General features: G+C 60.1%; 1 protein-coding gene across 1 annotated transcript; it reads right to left on the bottom strand.

Moving 5' to 3' along the window:
- Positions 1-732: 732 nt before the first annotated feature.
- Positions 733-17,593, bottom strand: LOC135886970 (zinc finger protein 397-like). Its single transcript, XM_065414750.1, has 4 exons — positions 17,500-17,593; positions 4,649-4,738; positions 2,977-4,031; positions 733-1,587 (listed from the first exon to the last, which is right to left on the bottom strand). Exons 1-4 carry the CDS (start codon positions 17,591-17,593, stop codon positions 733-735), a joined length of 2,094 nt encoding a protein of 697 aa, XP_065270822.1.
- Positions 17,594-19,252: the final 1,659 nt, after the last annotated feature.

The following is a 19,252-nucleotide window of genomic DNA, read 5'->3' as shown; positions in this document are numbered from 1 at the left end:
CCCAACCCTGGTTCTGACCCCTTGGCCTCCCGCAGGAGCAGAGACACTCACCACTCCACACACTGCCCCTCCCATGTGCTGCCCCAGCCCGGGTGTAGCCCCAAGACCAGAGAGGCAGGGCCTGCTGGAAGCTGGGGCTCCCAAAGGGGGACTAGACCCCATCGCAGCAGGTGCTGGGAGCCTGACGCCCCATGGGTATCCCAGCCCTGGGTGAGCGGCTGCATTCCAGCAGGGGTTACGGGCTGCACCGCGACAGAATTGTTCCCCCTCAGGAACGGCTGCGTGAGCACGCTGGCCTCCCCCCCAATGGAGAGGTTCACACAGGACATGCGGATCAGGCTGTTTTGCTCTCACAGCAGGGCCTCGGCCCTTGCCCTGCCCCCGAACAGCTGCAGAGAGGAGACACTCGTTTACAAGGGAGCATTTCCCCCTCTTCAAAACCGTTTATTGACAGAAAACACTACAGAACATGGCACAGAAAGTTCTCCCCTCTGTTCCCACCAGCCACTCCCACAAGGCCCCAGCCTCACCCAGCGCTCCCTTTCCCACCGCGTGCCGGAGAGAGGAGCCTGCCAGCTCTGCCGGTAGCGCTCCTGTGCCGTGGGCTCTGCTGGCACGCTCCATGGGCTGCTTGTACCATGGCTCTGTGGCTACGGGGCGGCGTCCCCTTGGCTCCAGTGCTGTGCACAGCCCATGCAGGGCTGTTGTGGCTTCCAGGCCCGGGGACCGGCTCTATCTCGTGTGGATGCGGCGGTGTTTGCAGAGGTAGGACCGAAGGCTGAAGCGCTTGCCGCACAGCGCGCACTCGTGGGGTTTGCCAGCTGCCGCGGCATGGATGCGGCGGTGCTTGCAGAGGTATGAGCGCTGGCTGAAGCACTTGCCACACTGGGGGCACTGGTGGGGCTTCCCCGCCCCGTGGATCCGGCGGTGCTTCACCAGGTACGAGCTGCGGCTGAAGCACTTTTGGCACTCGGGACATTGGAAGGGATTCTCCTGCACCAAGGCCACGGGGGATGGGGGGGTCTCAGCCAGGCCTCCCCCTCGCTCAGCGATGACACATTGAGCCTCTCCGGCCTGGAGACTCTGCAGCGCAGCCAGCGCCAGGCTCTGGGCCATGGGACTCTCTGCTCCGTGGCAGGGCTCCCTGTGGACTGTCTGCACTGCACTCAGTGCCGGGCTCTGCTCGGTGCCGTGGCAGGGCTCCCCGTGGACTGTCTGCACTGCACTCAGTGCCGGGCTCTGCTCGGTGCCATGGCAGGGCTCCCCATGGACTGTCTGCACTGCATGCAGTGCCGGGCTCTGCTCGGTGCCGTGGCAGGGCTCCCCGTGGACTGTCTGCACTGCATGCAGTGCCGGGCTCTGCTCGGTGCCGTGGCAGGGCTCCCCGTGGACTGTCTGCACTGCATGCAGTGCCGGGCTCTGCTCGGTGCTGTGGCAGGGCTCTCTGTGGACTCCCTGCAGGGTAATCAGGGCTGAGCTCCCCTCTGCTCCATGGCAGGGCTCCCCGTGGACTCTCTGCAGCACAATCAGTTCCAGGCTCTGGGCCGCGGGTCCCTCAGTGCCGTAGCAGGGCTCTGCATGAATTCTCTGCAGCGCAAACACGGTTGGGCATTGTGCCACATTACCCTCTGCGCCGTGCCAGGGCTCCGCGTGGACCCTCTGCAAGGCAATCAGTGCCGGGTTCCCTTCTGGGCTGTGACTGGGCTCCCCGTGGATGCCCTGCAATGCATTCAGGGCTGGGCTCCATTCTTGTCCATGGCAGGGCTCCCCGTGGACTCCCTGCAGCGTAGTGAGCATGGGGCTCCACCCTGTTCCGTGGCCTGGCTCTGCGTGGACACCCTGCAGTGTAGTGAGCATTGGGGTCCACCCCGGTCCGTGGCCTGGGTCTGCATGAACACCCTGCAGCGTAGTGAGCACCGGGCTCCACCCTGCTCCGTGGCAGGGTTCCACATGGACGCCCTGCAGTGTAGTTAGCACTGGGCTCCACCTTGCTCCATGGCCTGGCTCTCCGTGGACGCCCTGCAGTGTAGTGAGTACCGGGCTCCAGCCCACTCCGTGGCCCGGCTCTGCGTGGATGCCCTGCAGTGTAGTGAGCACCGGGCTCCACCCCGCTCCATGGCAGGGTTCTCCGTGGACTCCCTGAAGTGCAAACAAGGTTGGGCTCTGTGCCGCATTGCCCTCCCCTCCATGGGCAGGCTCCGCGTGGCTTCTCTGCAGTGTAGTCAGCACTGGGCTCCACCCCGCCCCATGGCAGGGCTCTGCATGGACTCCTTGCAGCGTAGTCAGAGCCCAGGTCCTCTCTGCTCCATTGCTGGGCTCCGCATGGACTCTCTGCCCCTCACTCAGCCCCGGGCTATGCCCCACTCCATGGCCAGGCTCCACGTGGACTCCCTGCCCCTCACTCAGCCCCAGGCTCCGCCCCACTCCGTGGCCTGGCTCCGCATGGACTCCCAGCCCCTCATGCAGCCCCAGGCTCCGCCCCACTCTGTGGCCAGGCTCTGCGTGGATGCCCTGCAGTGTAGTGAGTACCGGGCTCCACCCCGCTCCATGACAGGGCTCTCCATGGACTCCCTGCAGTGCAAACAAGGTTGGGCTCTGTGCCACATTGCCCTCCCCTCCACGGGCAGGCTCTGTATGGCTTCTGTGCAGCGTACTCAGAGCCCAGGTCCTCTCTGCTCCATTGCCAGGCTCCACGTGGACTCCCTGCCCCTCACTCAGCCCCAGGCTCCGCCCCACTCCGTGGCCAGGCTCCGCGTTGACTCCCTGCCCCTCACTCAGCCCCAGGCTCCGCCCCACTCCGTGGCCAGGCTCCGCGTGGACTCCTTGCCCCTCACTCAGCCCCGGGCTCCACCCCACTCCATGGTCGGGCTCTGAGTGGACTCCCTGGCTCTCATTCAGCCCTGGGCTCCGCTCCACTCCGTGGTCGGGCTCTGTGTGGACTCCCAGCCCCTCATTCAGCCCCGGGCTCCGCCCTACCCCGTGGCTGGGCTCCACGTAGACTCCCTGGCCCTCATTCAGCCCCGGGCTCTGCCCCACCCCATGGCCGGGCTCCAAGTGGACTCTCTGGCCCTCGCTCAGCCCCGGGGTCCGCCCCACTCCATGGCCAGGCTCCCCGTGTACTCCCTGCAGCACACTTGGCACTGGGCTGCCCTCTGTTCCGTGGCTGGCTTCCATGTGCACTCTCTGATGCTGCAGAAGCCGCGAGGCTCGGCTGAAGCCACGGCCACACTGGGAGCAGTGGTGGGGACGCTCCCCCGTGTGCATGAGCTGGTGCCGGAGCAGGTCCGAGCGCCACAGGAAGCCCTTCCCACAGTCCCCACAGCTGTGGGGTTTGTCTCCAGTGTGGTTCCTCTGGTGGGAGCTCAGCTTGGAGCGGCGGCTGAAACTCTTTCCGCAGGTGGCACACGTGTGGGGTGGCCCCCCTGCAGCTGCGCTCTGGGGCACAGTGATGTCCCGCAGGGGGCTGCCCCCTTGCCTCCCCGGCGGGGGGTCATAGCAGCTGTTCTTACCCTGCCTCCTCCGTGGAGTGTTCCTCCTCTCTGCCCGGTGCTGGCTCCCGCCAGCTCTGCCCTGCTCCGGGATCCAGGGAATGTTCTCTCCAGTGCTTCTCAGGAACGGCCCCTCCGGCTCCAGCGTCCCTGCTACGCCTGGCTCCGGCATCTCCTGCTTTACAGCCCTCACAGCACTTCTCAGGAACGGCCCCTCCGGCTCCGGCATCCCTGCTATGCCTGGCTTGGGCATCTCCTGCTTTACAGCTCTCACAGAGCTTCTCAGGAACGGCCCCTCCGGCTCCAATGTCTCCCGCTTTACAGCCCTCACTGTGCTTCTCAGGAATGGCCCCTCCGGTTCCAGCATCCCTGCTACGCCTGGCTCCTGCATCTCCTGCTTTACAGCCCTCACAGCACTTCTCAGGAACGGCCCCTCCGGCTCCGGCGTCCCTGCTATGCCTGGCTTGGGCATCTCCTGCTTTACAGCCCTCACAGAGCTTCTCAGGAACGGCCCCTGCGGCTCCAGCTTTACCGCTTCGTCACCTGCTGGGACACAGAGTGCAACCAGAGGTGAGTCCCAGCCTCAGCCGGGGGACCACCTGGGTGCAGCCAGGAGGGCCCATGCAATCTGACCTCCTACGTAGTCCAGGCCCGAGACCTGCCCAGAATCAATCCCAGTTTGTACCAGAGCAGCCCTTTAAGAGAACCATCCCATCTTGCCTGAAAAATTGTCAGTGATGGAGAATCCACCACCACTCCTGGTAAATGCTTTCAATGGTTAATTACTCTCACTGTCAAAAGGCACACCTTCTTTCCAGTCTGAACATGTCTAGCTTCAGCGTCCAGCCACTGGCTTGCGTTAGACCTTCGACTGCTAGACCACAGAGCTCATTATCAAATATTTGTTCCCCCTGCGTAGCTGTGTATAGACTGTGATCAAGTCACCCCTGAACTTTCTCTTTGTTAAGCTACAGAGATCGAGCTCCAGAGATCTATCGCTGTAAGGCAGGTTTTCTATCCTTTCCGCAGTCTGGTGGCTCTTCTCCGACCCCTCTCCAATTCATCAACCTCCTTCCTCAACTGTGGGCCCCAGAACTGGACCCAGCAGCGGTCGCCCCAGTGCCAAGTACCGAGGGCAAAGAACCTTGCTGCTCACTCACCACTGGGATCGCCGTAGGGCTGCAGCTCCAGCACCCACACGTTCTCCCCTTCCACCCAGGACGCCGGGTCCGGCAGGGGGACAGAGCATCCTTCTGGAGGAAGCAAAGAGGTGAGGTCAGGGAGACCTCCTGGGGATGGGAGGGTGGCACCACCCTGTGTCTGGGGGAGGTCACACTCCCTAGGAGCTACAGCCCCAGGGTGACTGTCATTGCCTGGAGGCTCTCGCTGCACCAGGGGAAGCCCTCGGGAGGCCAATTCCAACAGCCCCTCACCGAGGGGGCTGCACTGAGTGCCCCCTACTGAGCATCCCAAGGGATTCCCCCTCCCCTTATCCATCCTATGCGGCTCACACCCCAGTAGGCAGGGCTCCGGCACATCACCCCCGCCCTGGGGCAGACTCACCCGCAGCTCGCTGAGAGTCCCTTCCCCGAGCAGGCTCTGCCGCAGCCATGAGTGAGCCGAGTGGGCTCTGCAGCCTGCCAGGGTGAGAAGGGCAGTCAATGGGGGAGCGCTGGGGGGGGGTGCTTCTGCCCATTTGCTGCCCCTGGATCTGGTGTCTGTGTCGCTGGGGAAACATTCAGTCACTCTCTAGCCAACAGCCCTGGCAGCGAAAAGAACTGGAGCGGCCAGCGCCCCCAGCGACAGAGCCCGAGGTGCTCCCCAACCGGGCCCCGAGAAACCAACCAGCCAGGCCCCATCCCCAGAAACACAGCCCCCCACCTCCAGCCAGCCCCAGAGAGACACTCCCACCCACCCACCCAGGCCCCCCCAACATTCTGATATTCCAACACCCACCCGACCCTATCACCACCCCAGACACGCAGCAACCCCCCCCTCCCCGGCTGCCCAGTCCCCTACCCCACACCCAGCTCCTCTGCCCCAGACACCCAGCCCCCTCCCACGCTGTGCCAGCCCCGCACCTGCCCCAAATATCCAGCTCTCCACACCCTGCACCCGCCCCCCAGTCCCCCCATGCTGCACCCAGCCTGCCGAGCCCCCCACACTACACCACGCCCCCAACCCCCCCACACTGCACCCAGGGCCCCTGCCCAACCCCCCATGCTGCACCCAGCCCCCACACTATGCCTAGCCCACAGACACCGAGACACCCCCCCCCCGCTGCACCCAGCCTGCCCATTCCCCCATTCTGCACCCAGAACCCCCCCACTGCACCCAGCCTCCCCCCAACATTGTACCCAGCCCCGCACTGCACCCAGCCTCCCCCCAACATTGTACCCAACCCCCCACTGCACCCAGGTCCCCCCCCACGCTTTACCCAGCCTGCCCAGCCCCCCGAATGGCTCCCAGGTCCCCGGCCCAACCCCCCACGCTGCGCCCAGCCCCAGCTGCTCCGCCGCCGGGTGCAATTACCGGGTGAGCAGGAGGCTCCGCGGCGGGCCCGGGCTCAGCGACCCCCGGGCAGCCCCAGCGCCGTCCGGGGCGGGGTCCACCTGGAGCTTCACCCCCCGCCCAGGGCTGCAACTCCGGCCCCACGGGACCCTCCTGCCGCCAGCCCCGGGGACTCCGCCCTGTGCCCCATAGCCGGCCCCACGGGACCCTCCCCCGGGGCGGGCCCAGAGCTGGCCCGGCCCCGGGGCCTGCAGGGGAGCCCGGCCCCTGCCCGTAAATGCAGCCCCCGCCCCTCTGCTGGGGCCCCGCTGCCCCTTCCGGCTGCTCCTGGCCCTGACGACCCCCCCCCCGCAATGCCCATTTTCTCCCTGCACCCCTCCCGCCTCCCATTCGCCCCGGCCCCCCTGCACCCCACTTCTCCACAGCTCCCCACCCCCCTGCACCCCTCCACCTGCCCCCCATTCGCCCCGGCCCTCCTGCACCCCACCTCCCCCATTCCCCACAGCTTCCCACCCCCCTGCACCCCTCCACCTGCCCCCCATTCGCCCTGGCCCTCCTGCACCCCACCTCCCCCATTCCCCACAGCTCCCCACCCCCCTGCACCCCTCCACCTGCCCCCCATTTGCCCCAGCCCTTCTGCACTCCCTTGTACTCCTCACACCGTCAGCCCCCCCATCTCCTCCTGTTCCCCTGCACACTTCACCCCCTGTCATTTCCCCCTATTCCCATTGTGCCCCACAGCCCCCCGAATCCAACTTCTTGCCCTCCCCACCTGTCTCCAGTGTCCCCGGCCCTCCTCAGATAGGGACAGCAGGGGGAGGTGCAGCCCTAGCTGCCCACACCCCCACCTGGAAGTCACACTGGGCTGGGGTTGGGTCTGTCTGGGTCGGGGGGTGTCACACACCCAACCCAAGCTCACACCACTGTGGTCCAGGGCCCAGCGCCAAGGAGCAGCCGTGACCTGTCCAACACTCACCTTGGCAGACCAGCGGCCGCCCATGCCAGGCGCTGCACAGACACAGAGCAGACAGATGGTCCCCGCTGCCCCAGGAGTCAGTCTGGATTCACTCCTAAAGCTCTGGAGTCTCCCGCAACAGCCTATTGTTACTAGCCCCCCCCCCGGGGGATTCGCAGAGCCCTGTGCTGAAAAGGAAGGAAATCATGCTCCTTGGACACAGAATGGAAGGCACTTAAACAAACAGCTAGGTGAGGCACGCATGCCCCGGAGTGAAACAGGAGCAGAGAGCTGGACATGCTGGGTGTGGAGTTCACAGGCCCGCCCCATTGGGAACAGAATCCAGACCCCAGCCTTGCCTGCCGGGGAATGCTGCAGCCCATGTAGGAGACTAAGGGCCCCCTCCCCCCGTGCTAGGCACTGTACAAACGCAGGACAAAACACCCATCCCTGGTGGATCCTGACAGGCTGATGGGGGAGCACAAGATGATGGGCAGCCACCTCAGCGCACCAGCCGCCAAACCCTTGTCAAGTTTATTGTAGGCTTTTTTGGCCAGTTTCCTAGAACTAGTGGACTAAAGATCCCGGCAGGCTGCATGTATGAAAGGCAGGTGATCAATCCACACCCCTCCCTGTCTCTTCCCCACCCTTTTCCCCCTTGACTTGGAGTTCCTCTTTTTTCTATATATGTTTGTTTGGATACGGGGCTGGGAATATTGTTGTGGGAATCCAAGCATCGTGTCAATAGCTAGAGGCCAGATTCGTAAAGGTATTTAGGCACTGAAGGCCCCTGGGGATTTTTAAATCCCTTTACAGATCTGGTCTGTGGTCTCTCCTTTTTTCTGGCATAGAGGTTTTTTGCCCTTGGCTTGTTCTATGCGTTGGCACCTGGAATTGATTTGGTTTGGTACAAGAAAAAGATGGGGAAAGTTTAACAGATGATAATGAAAATGTTTATTGAAGGCCTCACAGCAAAGGAGAGCTTGAAGGAGGTGTTTGACGGCAAATCCACAGGACACGAGATTGGCAGGGACCTCTGGGGCATGGAATCCAGGCCTTGTTATCGCGGGAACCACATCCCCTACTCCCCTTCAGAAGCCCCGGTGTGGATGATCCAATTTCACATGATGAAAGTGCAGGTTAAATCTGTTCCTTCTTGAGGTAGGCCAGGGCTACGCTTCACAGCTACCCCACCAGCAACTGCTGTTTGGGGGTGATTTTGTATGACATTTCTGTACTAGCAAAGTGGTTAAAATGGCAAAAGCACTCTGCTGGTATCGCTCATTTCACGCCCTGAGCCAATATAAGTTATACCAGCAAAAACATTTTCACACTGGTATAGCTGGTTTTTTTGCTGGTATAGCCACAGTTAAGAGGTGACTTGATCCCGGTCTATAAATATTTACAGAGGAACCAGAAATGTGACAGCAGATGGCTCTTCAGTCTAGCAGACAAACATCTAACAAGATCCAGTGGCTGGAAGTTGAGGCCAGACAAACTCAGAGTGGTGCACATTTTTAATAGTGAGGGTAATTAACCATTGGAACAACTTCCAGGGCTTGTGGTGGATTCTCCATCCCTGGCAATTTTAAAATCAAGATAGGATGTTTTTCTAAAAGAGCTGCTTGAGTGCAAATAGGAATTGATTCAGGGACGTTCTCTGGCCTGGGTTATACAGGAGGTCAGACAAGATGCTCACAGGGCCTTGGAATCTACGAATGAATTAACACTCCCAAGTGTAGAGCTGGCTTTAAGCTAAACCAAAATGAGGCGGATTTGAACCCAAGTCAGAGCATCCACACAGCCCTTTGCACCTTGAAACCCCGGCGGTTGTGATGCTGGCAGGACAGTTTGTGATGGTTGCATGGCCAGATGTGACGTGAGCCAGACGAGATCCTTCAGGAATGGAAACCCAGGAAAAGAGCGTCTGCCACTCCCACAGGTGACATGGAAATCAGGAGGGCTGGAGGGAATTTGAAGAGCAAATAGGCAAGACTAGCAAACCAAACAAGAGATTCTCTCAGGAGCAGGAAGCCTGCAAGGAACTTGGCAGGGCCTGAGCGGTGACTTGGAATTACAGGAAGATAATTGGCTGAGAAGCTGAGAAGCTAAGGACATGTCTACACTATGGAGACTAACCAGCGCAGCCACGCAGGGAAGGCGCAGCCTTCACCCACCGGAGTTTTTCTGCAGTGTAGGAACATCCCCTCCTGGAACACTACTAGCTGCCTTCCACTGGCACAGCTGTGTCTGCACTGGGGAGGCTGTCGGTAAAGGGAAGTTGGGGTGTTTTTTCACACCCTTGACCGACCAAGCGATGCCAATGTACCATTTCAGTTAGAGCAGACCTGACTTACAAGACCCAGCCCTTACCATCCATCAGTCCCAAAGAGTGTTACAGCATTATCCCCATTTTACAGATGGGGAAACTGAGGCTCAGACCGGAATGTGACGGGACTTACCCAGAGCTGGGAATAGAGCCTAAGGGCCAGCCTGTGCACTGGCCACCAGGCCACACCAATTTCTCTGCGTCACCCTGTGCCTCGGAGGGTGTCGGGAAGATACTCTCGACCAAAGCTGAGGAGCTGTCAGATTCGCAGGGTGTCAGAAGAGCAGCAGGGGTGCAGCCACAAGTCCTGCAGGAACTGGAGCCTTCAGCAGCCTCATTAGCTACCTTCACATCCCTCCGCAGAACTCTCCTCGCCTGTGAGCCCTACAAAAAACCAGACAGGTCCCTGGAGAGTGGAGCCCAGTGCCCATCCTGCTGACCAGTACTGTCTCCTTGTGCTCCCCCTTCGCTCGGTATCCATCTCTTGGCCTCTGCCTTACACTTGGGCTGTGAACTTCTGGGGGCAGGGACGGTGCTGTTGTTCTCTGTGCAGCACCCACCACGACTGGGGTCCTTCCATGCTACAGTAATACACAGAAGTGGGTGAGCTACTGGGAACTGGCTGTCGTGTGGCTCCCCGACCACCAGTACATATTGCCCCTGTCCCAGGTACACTAAGGAGAAGAGTCATCCCATTAGCATTATGTATTGCCACAATTAAATTGTGTTAGTAGCTTACATGACATCCCACCCCTTGCACACAGCCTAGCGAAGGGACCAAGAAAGGCAGATGTTGCTGCATTTCGCACTGAGACACAAACCCCAACTTCTACCCTTCCCAGCACTGCCATGGGTCATGTTGGGGCAGCAGCAAGTTGTGCCAGCAAATGGTGTCAGCAGAGGAAAAGGAGAACGTCTGCTGAATGTCTGACTTTAGAGAAAAACGGAATCATCCATAACAGAGGAGGAGGGCTTTGAATATTCTGGGCCATTGGGAGCTGAAGAGAGTCCTGCACTTTAATCCCTGGTACTATTCATCAGTAGATCTCAAAGTACTTCAGAGCATGATTCTCATTTAATAGATGGGGAAACTGAGGCACAAAAGGGGGGGATTATTTGCCCAAGCGAACCCATGCAGGAGGGGCAGAGCCAGGAAGACAACCCAGATCTCAATGGTCCCAGTCCATTGCTCTATCCACTAGGCCACACTGCTCTGAAGAGAACCCTCCCCCCCCCCCGAGATAATTGCACACCTGGAGTTCACCCATCCATGGAACTGCTCCTCCAGCTACAGCAATCTGAACGTCAGCGGCTGTGAGGATGTGCTTGACAGCAGATTGGACAAAGATTCTTTAAAGTCTACAGTCTTGACCAGCTAATATGCTACAGAAGATAGAGACCAGCGTAAGAGAGTTCTCTGCATCCATTCAAATGCAGCCATCATTACGATGGTCTAACGAAAAAGTGTGAAAAAGGAAGGAAACGATACTTTTGTTTAGCAGCAGAAATAAACACTAGGTAAGAAAAGCAAGGGGGTATTTCCAAAGCTTTTTATTCCTTGAAACATTTACAAAAGGGTGTCATAACTAAACAGCTAAAACCATATATACAAATCCACATAAAAACTTGGGCATTGACCTTCTGCTCTGTGATGGCATTTCAGTATACTGGCATGAATAGAATTGTTCTCCATAGATTCAGCACACGGCAAAAAACCATATAAGGTGTGTACGTGGTTTATTTTGTCACCTTTGTAATAGTTTCTTTTTTGAACCATTATAACATAATATTTCTATGGCCTGCGCTATACATTTTTATAAAGTACTTTATTAACACAGAGAGGCTAGGGCCTGTCCTAAGACTAATTCACACAGAACAAAACGTCATTTAATGTCAGCTCCAGGTCTCTGTCCCCATTGTATACAATCACTAAGAAACTGGAAAACTACAAAGTAAGTGAAGGACATCTTCAACCTCCCATTTCTTACTCCCAAAAGAGAAGGACACTGGATTTTCCACAATAGTCTAACCCTCCATTTTAAAATGTCTGTGCTCTTTAAAAACGAGGTATTTTCTATCAAACACCCCATTTCCCATGTTGTCTTAGCCCAACAGGTATTAAGGCCAAAGGGCCATTCTGAGCCTGCACAGCACAGGCCAGAGAATTTCACCCACGGATTCCTTCACCACGTCCAGACTAGAGCACATCCCTTAGAAAGGCAGCCATCTTGATGCAAACGCTTCAAGTGCTGGCGAATGCACCGCAGCCCTTGGTAAATTGTTGCAATGGTTACTCACCCTCAGTGAAAAATTTCCACCTTCTCTCTCATCTGAATTTTTCCAGCTTCAGCATCCGGCCACTGGATTCTGCTCTGGCTTCCCCTGCTGGGTTGAAAAGCCCTCTACTCAGGCTTTCTACCCCAGGTAGGTACTTAGAGATCACGATCACACACTCACTTCACTTCTTCACTTTCTCGTGGACAAACAAAAGAGATGAGGCTCTCATGTTTTCAGCCTCTATGTGGTGTTTTCCTCAAAGTCCCAGCCCCTGGAGTCATGTGATTATTGGCTGAGACACTGAGTCTGCTTTTTAGTAAACCAGACGGATCTAGCTCTTTATGTTAGTCACTCGAGGGCATTTTCTCCAGCCCTCAAACTGTGCGTGTGTCTCTTCCCTGCGTCCTCTCCAATGTACCACCCACCTGTTAGAATGTGGACACCAGAACTAGGCACAGGTTTCCAGTGTCAGCCTCCCAGTGCCACCCAGCTCACTATACCCGTGTATGTTCCACATCCAGGGATTACACGACCCCTGGTGCCATGGCACTGCACTGGTAGCTCGTGTCCAGCTGCTTGTCCGCTGTGCCCCCTAGATCCTTTCCCATCACTGCCGCCCAATAGACAGCCCCCAGAGCCACCCCGGCACTGGGGCAAAGGGACACTCTGGGATGGTGTGTTGGGGTCACTAACCAATCACTGTTTATGGGGCTGGGAACCAGGGGCTGACCCCCACAAACTCTCCCCAAAGGGAGAGCAGCTGTGACCACCTCCCACCTGGCCCCAGAGAGGGCAGGGCATGGGGGGCTCCACAGGGTGCCACGCCACAGGCCACATACTGCTCATGGCATCACCAGGGCCATTCCACATGGTGGAACCCCTGCACCAACCAACCGCGCCAGTGCAGGTTAACCCTTTCCTCACCTGGACAGTCGCCACATGGCAGCTCCCCTTCCTCACAGCCCTGGGGCTCTGTGACCTCCTCCCTGCGCTCCCTCCAGAAAGTCAGGGCTGCCTGGGACGGGGAATCCTGCTTGGGGGAAGGAGACAGGCCAGGTCACCCCGAGACCTTCCCATGCCTGTGCCAGGGCCTCGGGGAAAGCCAGACTTTGGGGGGGGGGCTGTGTGCCATGTCTGGGATTTGGGGCATCCCGGTGCTTGGGGGGGCACATGATGCCAGGGCAGAGGGCAGTGCCCATATCACTATGCCAGCCAGGAGAACAGCCCCACGGGGGCGGGGGCTGCTCGGGGTGCAGGGGACAGGAGCGTTCTGGGAGGGGGGCCCCATGGAAAGCCCTGGGGCCAATGGGGGGGGGGGGGGGCTGTTACCAGCCACATGTCTGAGCCCCTCCCGGGGCCAGATGGGGGAGTGGGTGGCTCTAGCAGTGGGCTGCGCCCTACCAGGGGCTGGGCTGTCAGAGGGGTCTGGCCCGGCCAGCCTCCCACCGCTGGGGCTGTCAGTGTCTGTGCAGCGCCTGGGACCCTCCCCAGCCCCGATCCACCTGCCTGATGCCGGGCCCCGCCCCCTGCAGCTCCCCCAGTTACCGGAACCCCCGAGCTGGGCGCCACAGCCTGCGCTCCAGAGCCAGCCCCCTGGCAGCGCCTGCTCCTGGCCGGGCCCTGCCCCCAGCAGCCCCGCAGGGGCCCCCAAAGAGTGAAGCTGGGGGCTGTTACTGATCCCCGCCCGGCCGGCTGCCCCCTGCCCCAAAGACCTGGCGACACCTGTTGGGGTTGGTCCTGCTTTGAGCAGGGGGCTGGACTAGAGACCTCCTGAGGTCCCTTCCAACCCTGATCTTCTCGGATTCTGTGACACTGGTGTCAATCTGGAGTAACCCTGTTGGCTCCCATCTGCCCTGACAGAGCTGTGAATTGCTCTACTGGCTGGGAGAACAGGTTATTATAGCCATTTCACACGTGGGGAAACTGAGGCACGGGGCAACCTGAAGTGACTCGCCCAAGGTCACACAGGATGTCTGTGGCAGGGACAGGATGCTATACCCCAGAGTCCTGATTGTCTCCATAGGCATGCGCAGCCCATTTCATTAGGGTGTGCACCCAGGGAGCCCCGCCCTAGCCCCGCCCCATCCACTCCCTCCTACTTCCTGCCCCCTGACTGCCACCCTCAGAACCCCCAACCCCCCCGCTCCTTGTCCCCTGACTACCCCCTACTGGGACCCCTGCCCCTAACTGCCCCCCAGGATCCCACCCCCTATCTAAGCCTCCCTGCTCCTTGTCCCCTGACTGCCCCCCTAGGACCCTACCCCCTACCTGTCCCCTGACTGCCCCAACCCTTATCCACTCCCACGCCTATCCAACCGCTCCCCGCCCCCTGACAGGACCCCCAGAACTCCCGACCCATCCAACCCCCTCTGCTCCCAGCCTCCCCCAACCCCTCTCCACACCCCTGCCTTCTGACAGCCCTCCCCCCCCAGAACTCCCAACTCATCCAATCCCCCCCAGCTCCTTGTCCCCTGACCACCCCCTCCAGAGGCCTCCCCACCCTAACTGCCCCCCCAGGACCCTCCTTGCTCCCTGTCCCCTGACCCCTATTTACCCCCTGCCCCCTGACAGACCCCGGGACTCCCATGCTCCATCTAACCCCCCCGCTCCCTGATTGCTCCCTCCAGAGACCCCCCGCCCCTAACACCCCCGCCCGGGATCCCATCCCCATCCAACCCACCCTGCTCCCTGTCCCCTGACTCCCCCCACCCCTTATCCAACCCCCCTGACTCCTTACCATGACACGAGATGAGGCTCCTAGGCTCCCCGCGGAGCCAAACGCTGCCCCGCGGGAGCGCACGCAGCCCCGGCCCCCAGAGCACTGCACGCGGGGCAGCATGGCTCCAGGAGAGGGGGGAGGTGTCTACCACCCCGCGGAGCCAAACCCTGCCCCACAGGAGCGTGCAGCCCCGGCCCCCAGAGCGCTGCATGCGCGGCGGCAGGGCTCATGGGGAGGGAGAAAGGCGGGGGAGGGGCCGGCAGCTTGCTGCGCTCGGCCGGGCGCTCCGACCGGGGAGCGCAGACCCTGCGGCTTGCCGGGCCTGGAGAGGAGGGCTATTTGCCCACCCCTGCATTAGGGTGTGCCCGGGCACACCCAGCACACCCCGTGCGCACGCCTATGATTGTCTCCCCTCCATCCTAGCTCTGACCAGCAGCAAGCCAGCTCCTGCTCTAGCCGCTAGCCCTCACTCCCCTCCAGAGCCAGGAACCGAAGCTAGGAGTCCTGATGGGTGGCCAAATACCAGCCCAGCAAATCCCATGAGCCCCTGGCTGGGCTGGGCCGGGCTTTCCCCACACTCTCCAAAGCGACCAGGAATGGCCCTTGGGTGACCAGACAACAAATGTGAAAAATCAGGATGGGGGTGAGGGGATAATAGGAGCCTATATAAGAAAAAGACCCGCAAATCGGGACTGTCCCTATAAAATCGGGACATCTGGTCACCCTAAATGGCCCCTTTGCAGCATCTCAGCTCAGGGCTATGTCACTTCCCTACAGCCTGTCCCATCCCAGAGCCACACATGGAGCCTGTAGTGTGGGGCCATGCCTGGAGGCAGGGGGCTCCCCCCAGCCTCGGGTAGCAGCTGTGCAGCCAGTGAGCAGCTGGGGCAGGGACCGCGGAGCCACAGTGCGGGATAGGACAGGACGGCCCATGATGCACCTGGAGCATCACAGGGGCTGTGGGGCAGGGGCAGGCTGGGTGCTGGTGGGATGGGCTCGATTTCCCAAGAGACATCTGGGAAGCATCAACTCCTGCTCCAGCTCCGAGGATTGGGGCTGGAGGCAGCAGCATTTCCCAAGGGGGTGACTGCTCATGCCCAGAGGCGCTGGGGCAGGAATCCAGTGTAGCGCTGCGTGGCTGCAGCGCTGTCTGCGAATCCATAGGAGGAGGGTGGGTCCTACCAGAGCAGAGCTGCCTCCCTCAAGGCTCGTCCAGCACAGTGTCCCTCCCTTGCCCCCCACCCCAGATCAAATCCACAGGCCCATCCAGTCCAGGTCCCCCCTCCTGCCCCACAGATCAGAAGCAGTGCTGTACCAGAGCACCATGTGCTGGGGACTGGAGGAGACTTACCCATCCTCTCTCCAGCCCCAGGGAGATTTGCCCAATGCACCCTCTCCATTCTACCCCATGCTCTGCCCTGGCCCAGCTGGGCTTTTTCCCAGAATGCACTGGGGCAGGGCAGAGCTGGGGTTAGGGGGAACCAGATAGCAAGCGTGAAAAATCAGGACAAGGGGTGTGGGGGGGTAATAGGTGCCTATATAAGACAAAGCCCTGAATATCGGGACTGTCCCTATAAAATCGGGACATCTGGTCACCCTAGCTGGGGTCCCTAGGCGAGGTCAACTGGTGGGGGTTGGGGAGCTGCCCAGGTGGCCGGGGCATTGGCTCCCAGGGCCAGGCTCCCAGGCAGAGTAAGCAGCTGCTGGGGAGTTCAATGAAGGGCTGAAGGGGTATGCGGGGTGATGTGTCTGGGACTGTGGGATGAAGCACCTGGGGGGGCTGAGTGTCTGGTTCTGTGTGGGGGGAGGTGACACCCTGGGGGCTGAGAGGGGCTGATGCAGCTGGGGAGTTTTGGTGGGGGTAATGTGGCTGGGGGGTGTAACGTGGCTAGGCGATCTTGGGAGTGATGTGGCTGGAGGGGTGATGTGGCTGGCGGTGTGTTGGAGAGATGATGTGGCTGGGAGACATGGTTGAGGGTGTGTGGGGGGTGACACCCCTGGGAGTGGGGAGGGGGCTGATGTGGCTGGGAGTGTGTGGACGACTGACATGGCTAGGAGGGTGACATGGTTGAAAGGTGAAGGGGCTGGGGGCTGGGATTGGAGTGATGTGGCTGGGGTGGTGGACGACTGACGTGACTGGGAGGGTGATGTGGTTGGCAGGTGACGGGTGTGACGGAGCAGGGAGCGGGACGGATTTGACCTGGGAATGTTGCTGGGGAGTTACATTGGGGATGGGAAGGAAGCTACCTGAACTGTAACCTGAGCCAGGAGGGGGGTTGGGAGAAGTGACACCTTCTGCCCGGGAGACTGAACAAAGGAGAGGAGAAGCAGAGGGGAGGGAGGAGAAAGCTGCTGGAGGAGTTTTTGTTTTCAGTTTGGGCTAGGTGGGGCAACGCAGGGAACCCCAAGCTGGGGTCTAAGCTCCCTAAACCCCCCAGAAGGACTTGATTGAGGGGTTCTGGTTGTACCTAAACGCTCTGCTTGGGACTGTGTTTCTGTCATCTAATAAACCTTCTGTTTTACTGGCTGGCTGAGAGTCACGGTGAATCTCAGGAAGAGGGGTGCAGGGCCCTGACTCCCCCACACTCCGTGACAACTGGTGGCAGAGGTGGGATCTACTGCACCCCGTGGACGGCGCTTCCTGCAGTAAGTGACTGGGGAGCAGTCAAACGAAGGGTGATTGACAGGGACCAGACGTGCTGAAGAGCCAATGAGGGACGGTTTCAGGGGGCGATTCACGTCTGGGAGTGTGTGACCAGCGAGAAGGACTTTTGCACTAACAGGGTCCCCCGGGGGATCGCAGTGAGTGGTCCCAGGGGTGGAGGAGTCTGCAGCTCGACCCTGTCAGAGAGGTGGTGACCTCGAGAAGGGCTGGCACACTAGGGGTCTCCCTGGAAACTGTGGGGAGCAGTGAGCACCCAGGCCTGTGAGTGGCCAGCAGGAAGATGTATGCCAAGCGGCTTAAGAGTGACCTGGTGGAGCTGTGCAAGCAGAGGGGGCTGTGCAGTGGGAGGCTCACCAAAGAACAGCTCATTGCCCAGCTGGAGGAAGGAGATCACTCAAATGAACTGATTCCTGTCTCTGAGGGAAGCAGCCTGGCAGATGTAGCGCAGGCACCAGTGTCTGTCCCAGCTGGGAGTGGTCAGCCGGCTGCTGAGGGCTTCCCGAGACCCCTCCTTCCTATGCCTAGGGGAAGGATGGGGAGGAGCCCAGCAAATACCGAGGGCGCTGTGACCCCCCCCGGCCAGCAGGGGATCCTCCCGGTGAAGCTCACCGGCCAGCAGGGGATCCTCCCAGCGATGCTCGGCATCCATGGAGCAGAAGCGGCTGGAATAGGAGAAAGAGCTAAAACTGAGAGAGCTGGCAGATCGTGAAAAACAGAGACAGCATGAACTGGAGGAGAAAGAGCGACAGAAGCAGCATGAACGGGAGGAGAAAGAGAAACAGAGGCAGCATGAAGAGAACAGAGGCAGCATGAACTGGAGCTGGCGAGGCTGAGGGGCAGCGAGCCCCCGGCTGTAGTGAGTGAGGGGGGACCCAGGACTGCACGGAGCTTTGATAAGTGCATCCTGGCCCAGCATAAGGAGGGGGAGGACATGGATGACTTCCTGGATGCCTTTGAGACAGCCTGCGAGCTGCACCAGGTTGATCCTGCGGACAGACTCCGGGTTCTCACCCCCTTACTGGACCCCAAAGCTGTGGCATTGTACCACCAACTGGAAGGGGCAGAGAAAGGGGACTATGAACTATTCAAAAAGGCCCTGCTACGTGAGTTTGGGCTGACTCCTGAGATGTACCGGGAAAGGTTCCGGAGTCAGGATAAAACCCCTGAGATCTCATATCTGCAACTAGCCGTCCGCATGGAGGGATACGCCAGCAAGTGGGCAGATGGGGCCCAGACGAAGGAGGACCTGGTTAAACTGCTGGTACTGGAGCAACTGTATGAGCGGTGCCCATCCGACCTGAGGCTGTGGTTGAGAGACAAAAAGCCAGAGAACCCGCAACACGCAGGGCGGCTGGCCGATGAGTTTGTGAAGAGCCGGTCAGGGGGAGGCAGGGAGAATTCCCAAAGGAACAGGCCCGCCGTGATGCAGAGAGAGAGTCACCCTGGGACCTCCCAAAGGGGGAATATGGGGAATCCCCTCCCAAGGGGAATGCCCAGCGTCAGGGACAACCGACCGGTTCGAGGGGACCAACGGGACATGAGCTGCTATTACTGTGGCCAAAGAGGCCACATTCGGACCCAGTGCCCCAAGCTCAAGGACAGACTGAGCAGACCGAACCCACACCTGGTTAACTTGGTAGAGGCCCAGACGGACGAGGGGCAAGCTTCCCAGGCAAGGGGGGCTGGCAGCTTATCAACTGCTCAAGAGAGAGACGGGCCCCAGGCCAGCTTCTCTGGGGGGATGGGTGCTCCGGACACCAAGTTCTCTGTTTACAGGGTGGACACGGGGCTGTCCCTGCGGAGTGAGTGCCTTGTTCCCCTGGAGGTGGATGGGAGGAAAGTCTATGGATACTGGGACATGGGCGCTGAGGTGACACTGGCCCGGCCCGAGGTGGTAGCTCCAGATCAGGTGATACCCAACACCTTCCTGACCCTGACGGGGGTGGGCGGGACCCCATTCAAGGTGCCCGTGGTGAGGGTACACCTGAAATGGGGGGCCAAGGAGGTCCCCAAGGACGTGGGCTGGGGACTGGGAGTGGAGTGATGTGGCTGTGGTGCTGGACGACTGACATGGCTGGGAGGGTGACGTGGTTGGCAGGTGATGGGGCTGGGGGCTGGGAGTGGAGTCATGTGGCTGGGGTGGTGGATGACTGACGTGTCTGGGAGGGTGATATGGCAGGGGTGTGTGTGGATGACTGACGTGGCTGGGAGGGTCACATGGCTGGAGTGTGTGTGAATACTTACGTGGCTGGGAGGTGTTTGGATGACTGATGTGGTTGGGGGTGACATGGCTGAGGGGTGACGTGCC

The sequence above is a fragment of the Emys orbicularis genome, chromosome 12, assembly GCF_028017835.1.
Source record: "Emys orbicularis isolate rEmyOrb1 chromosome 12, rEmyOrb1.hap1, whole genome shotgun sequence".
NCBI lineage: Eukaryota > Metazoa > Chordata > Testudines > Emydidae > Emys > Emys orbicularis.
The sequence above is the reverse complement of the archived record's forward strand: the minus strand, read 5'-3'. Positions and strand labels throughout refer to the sequence as shown.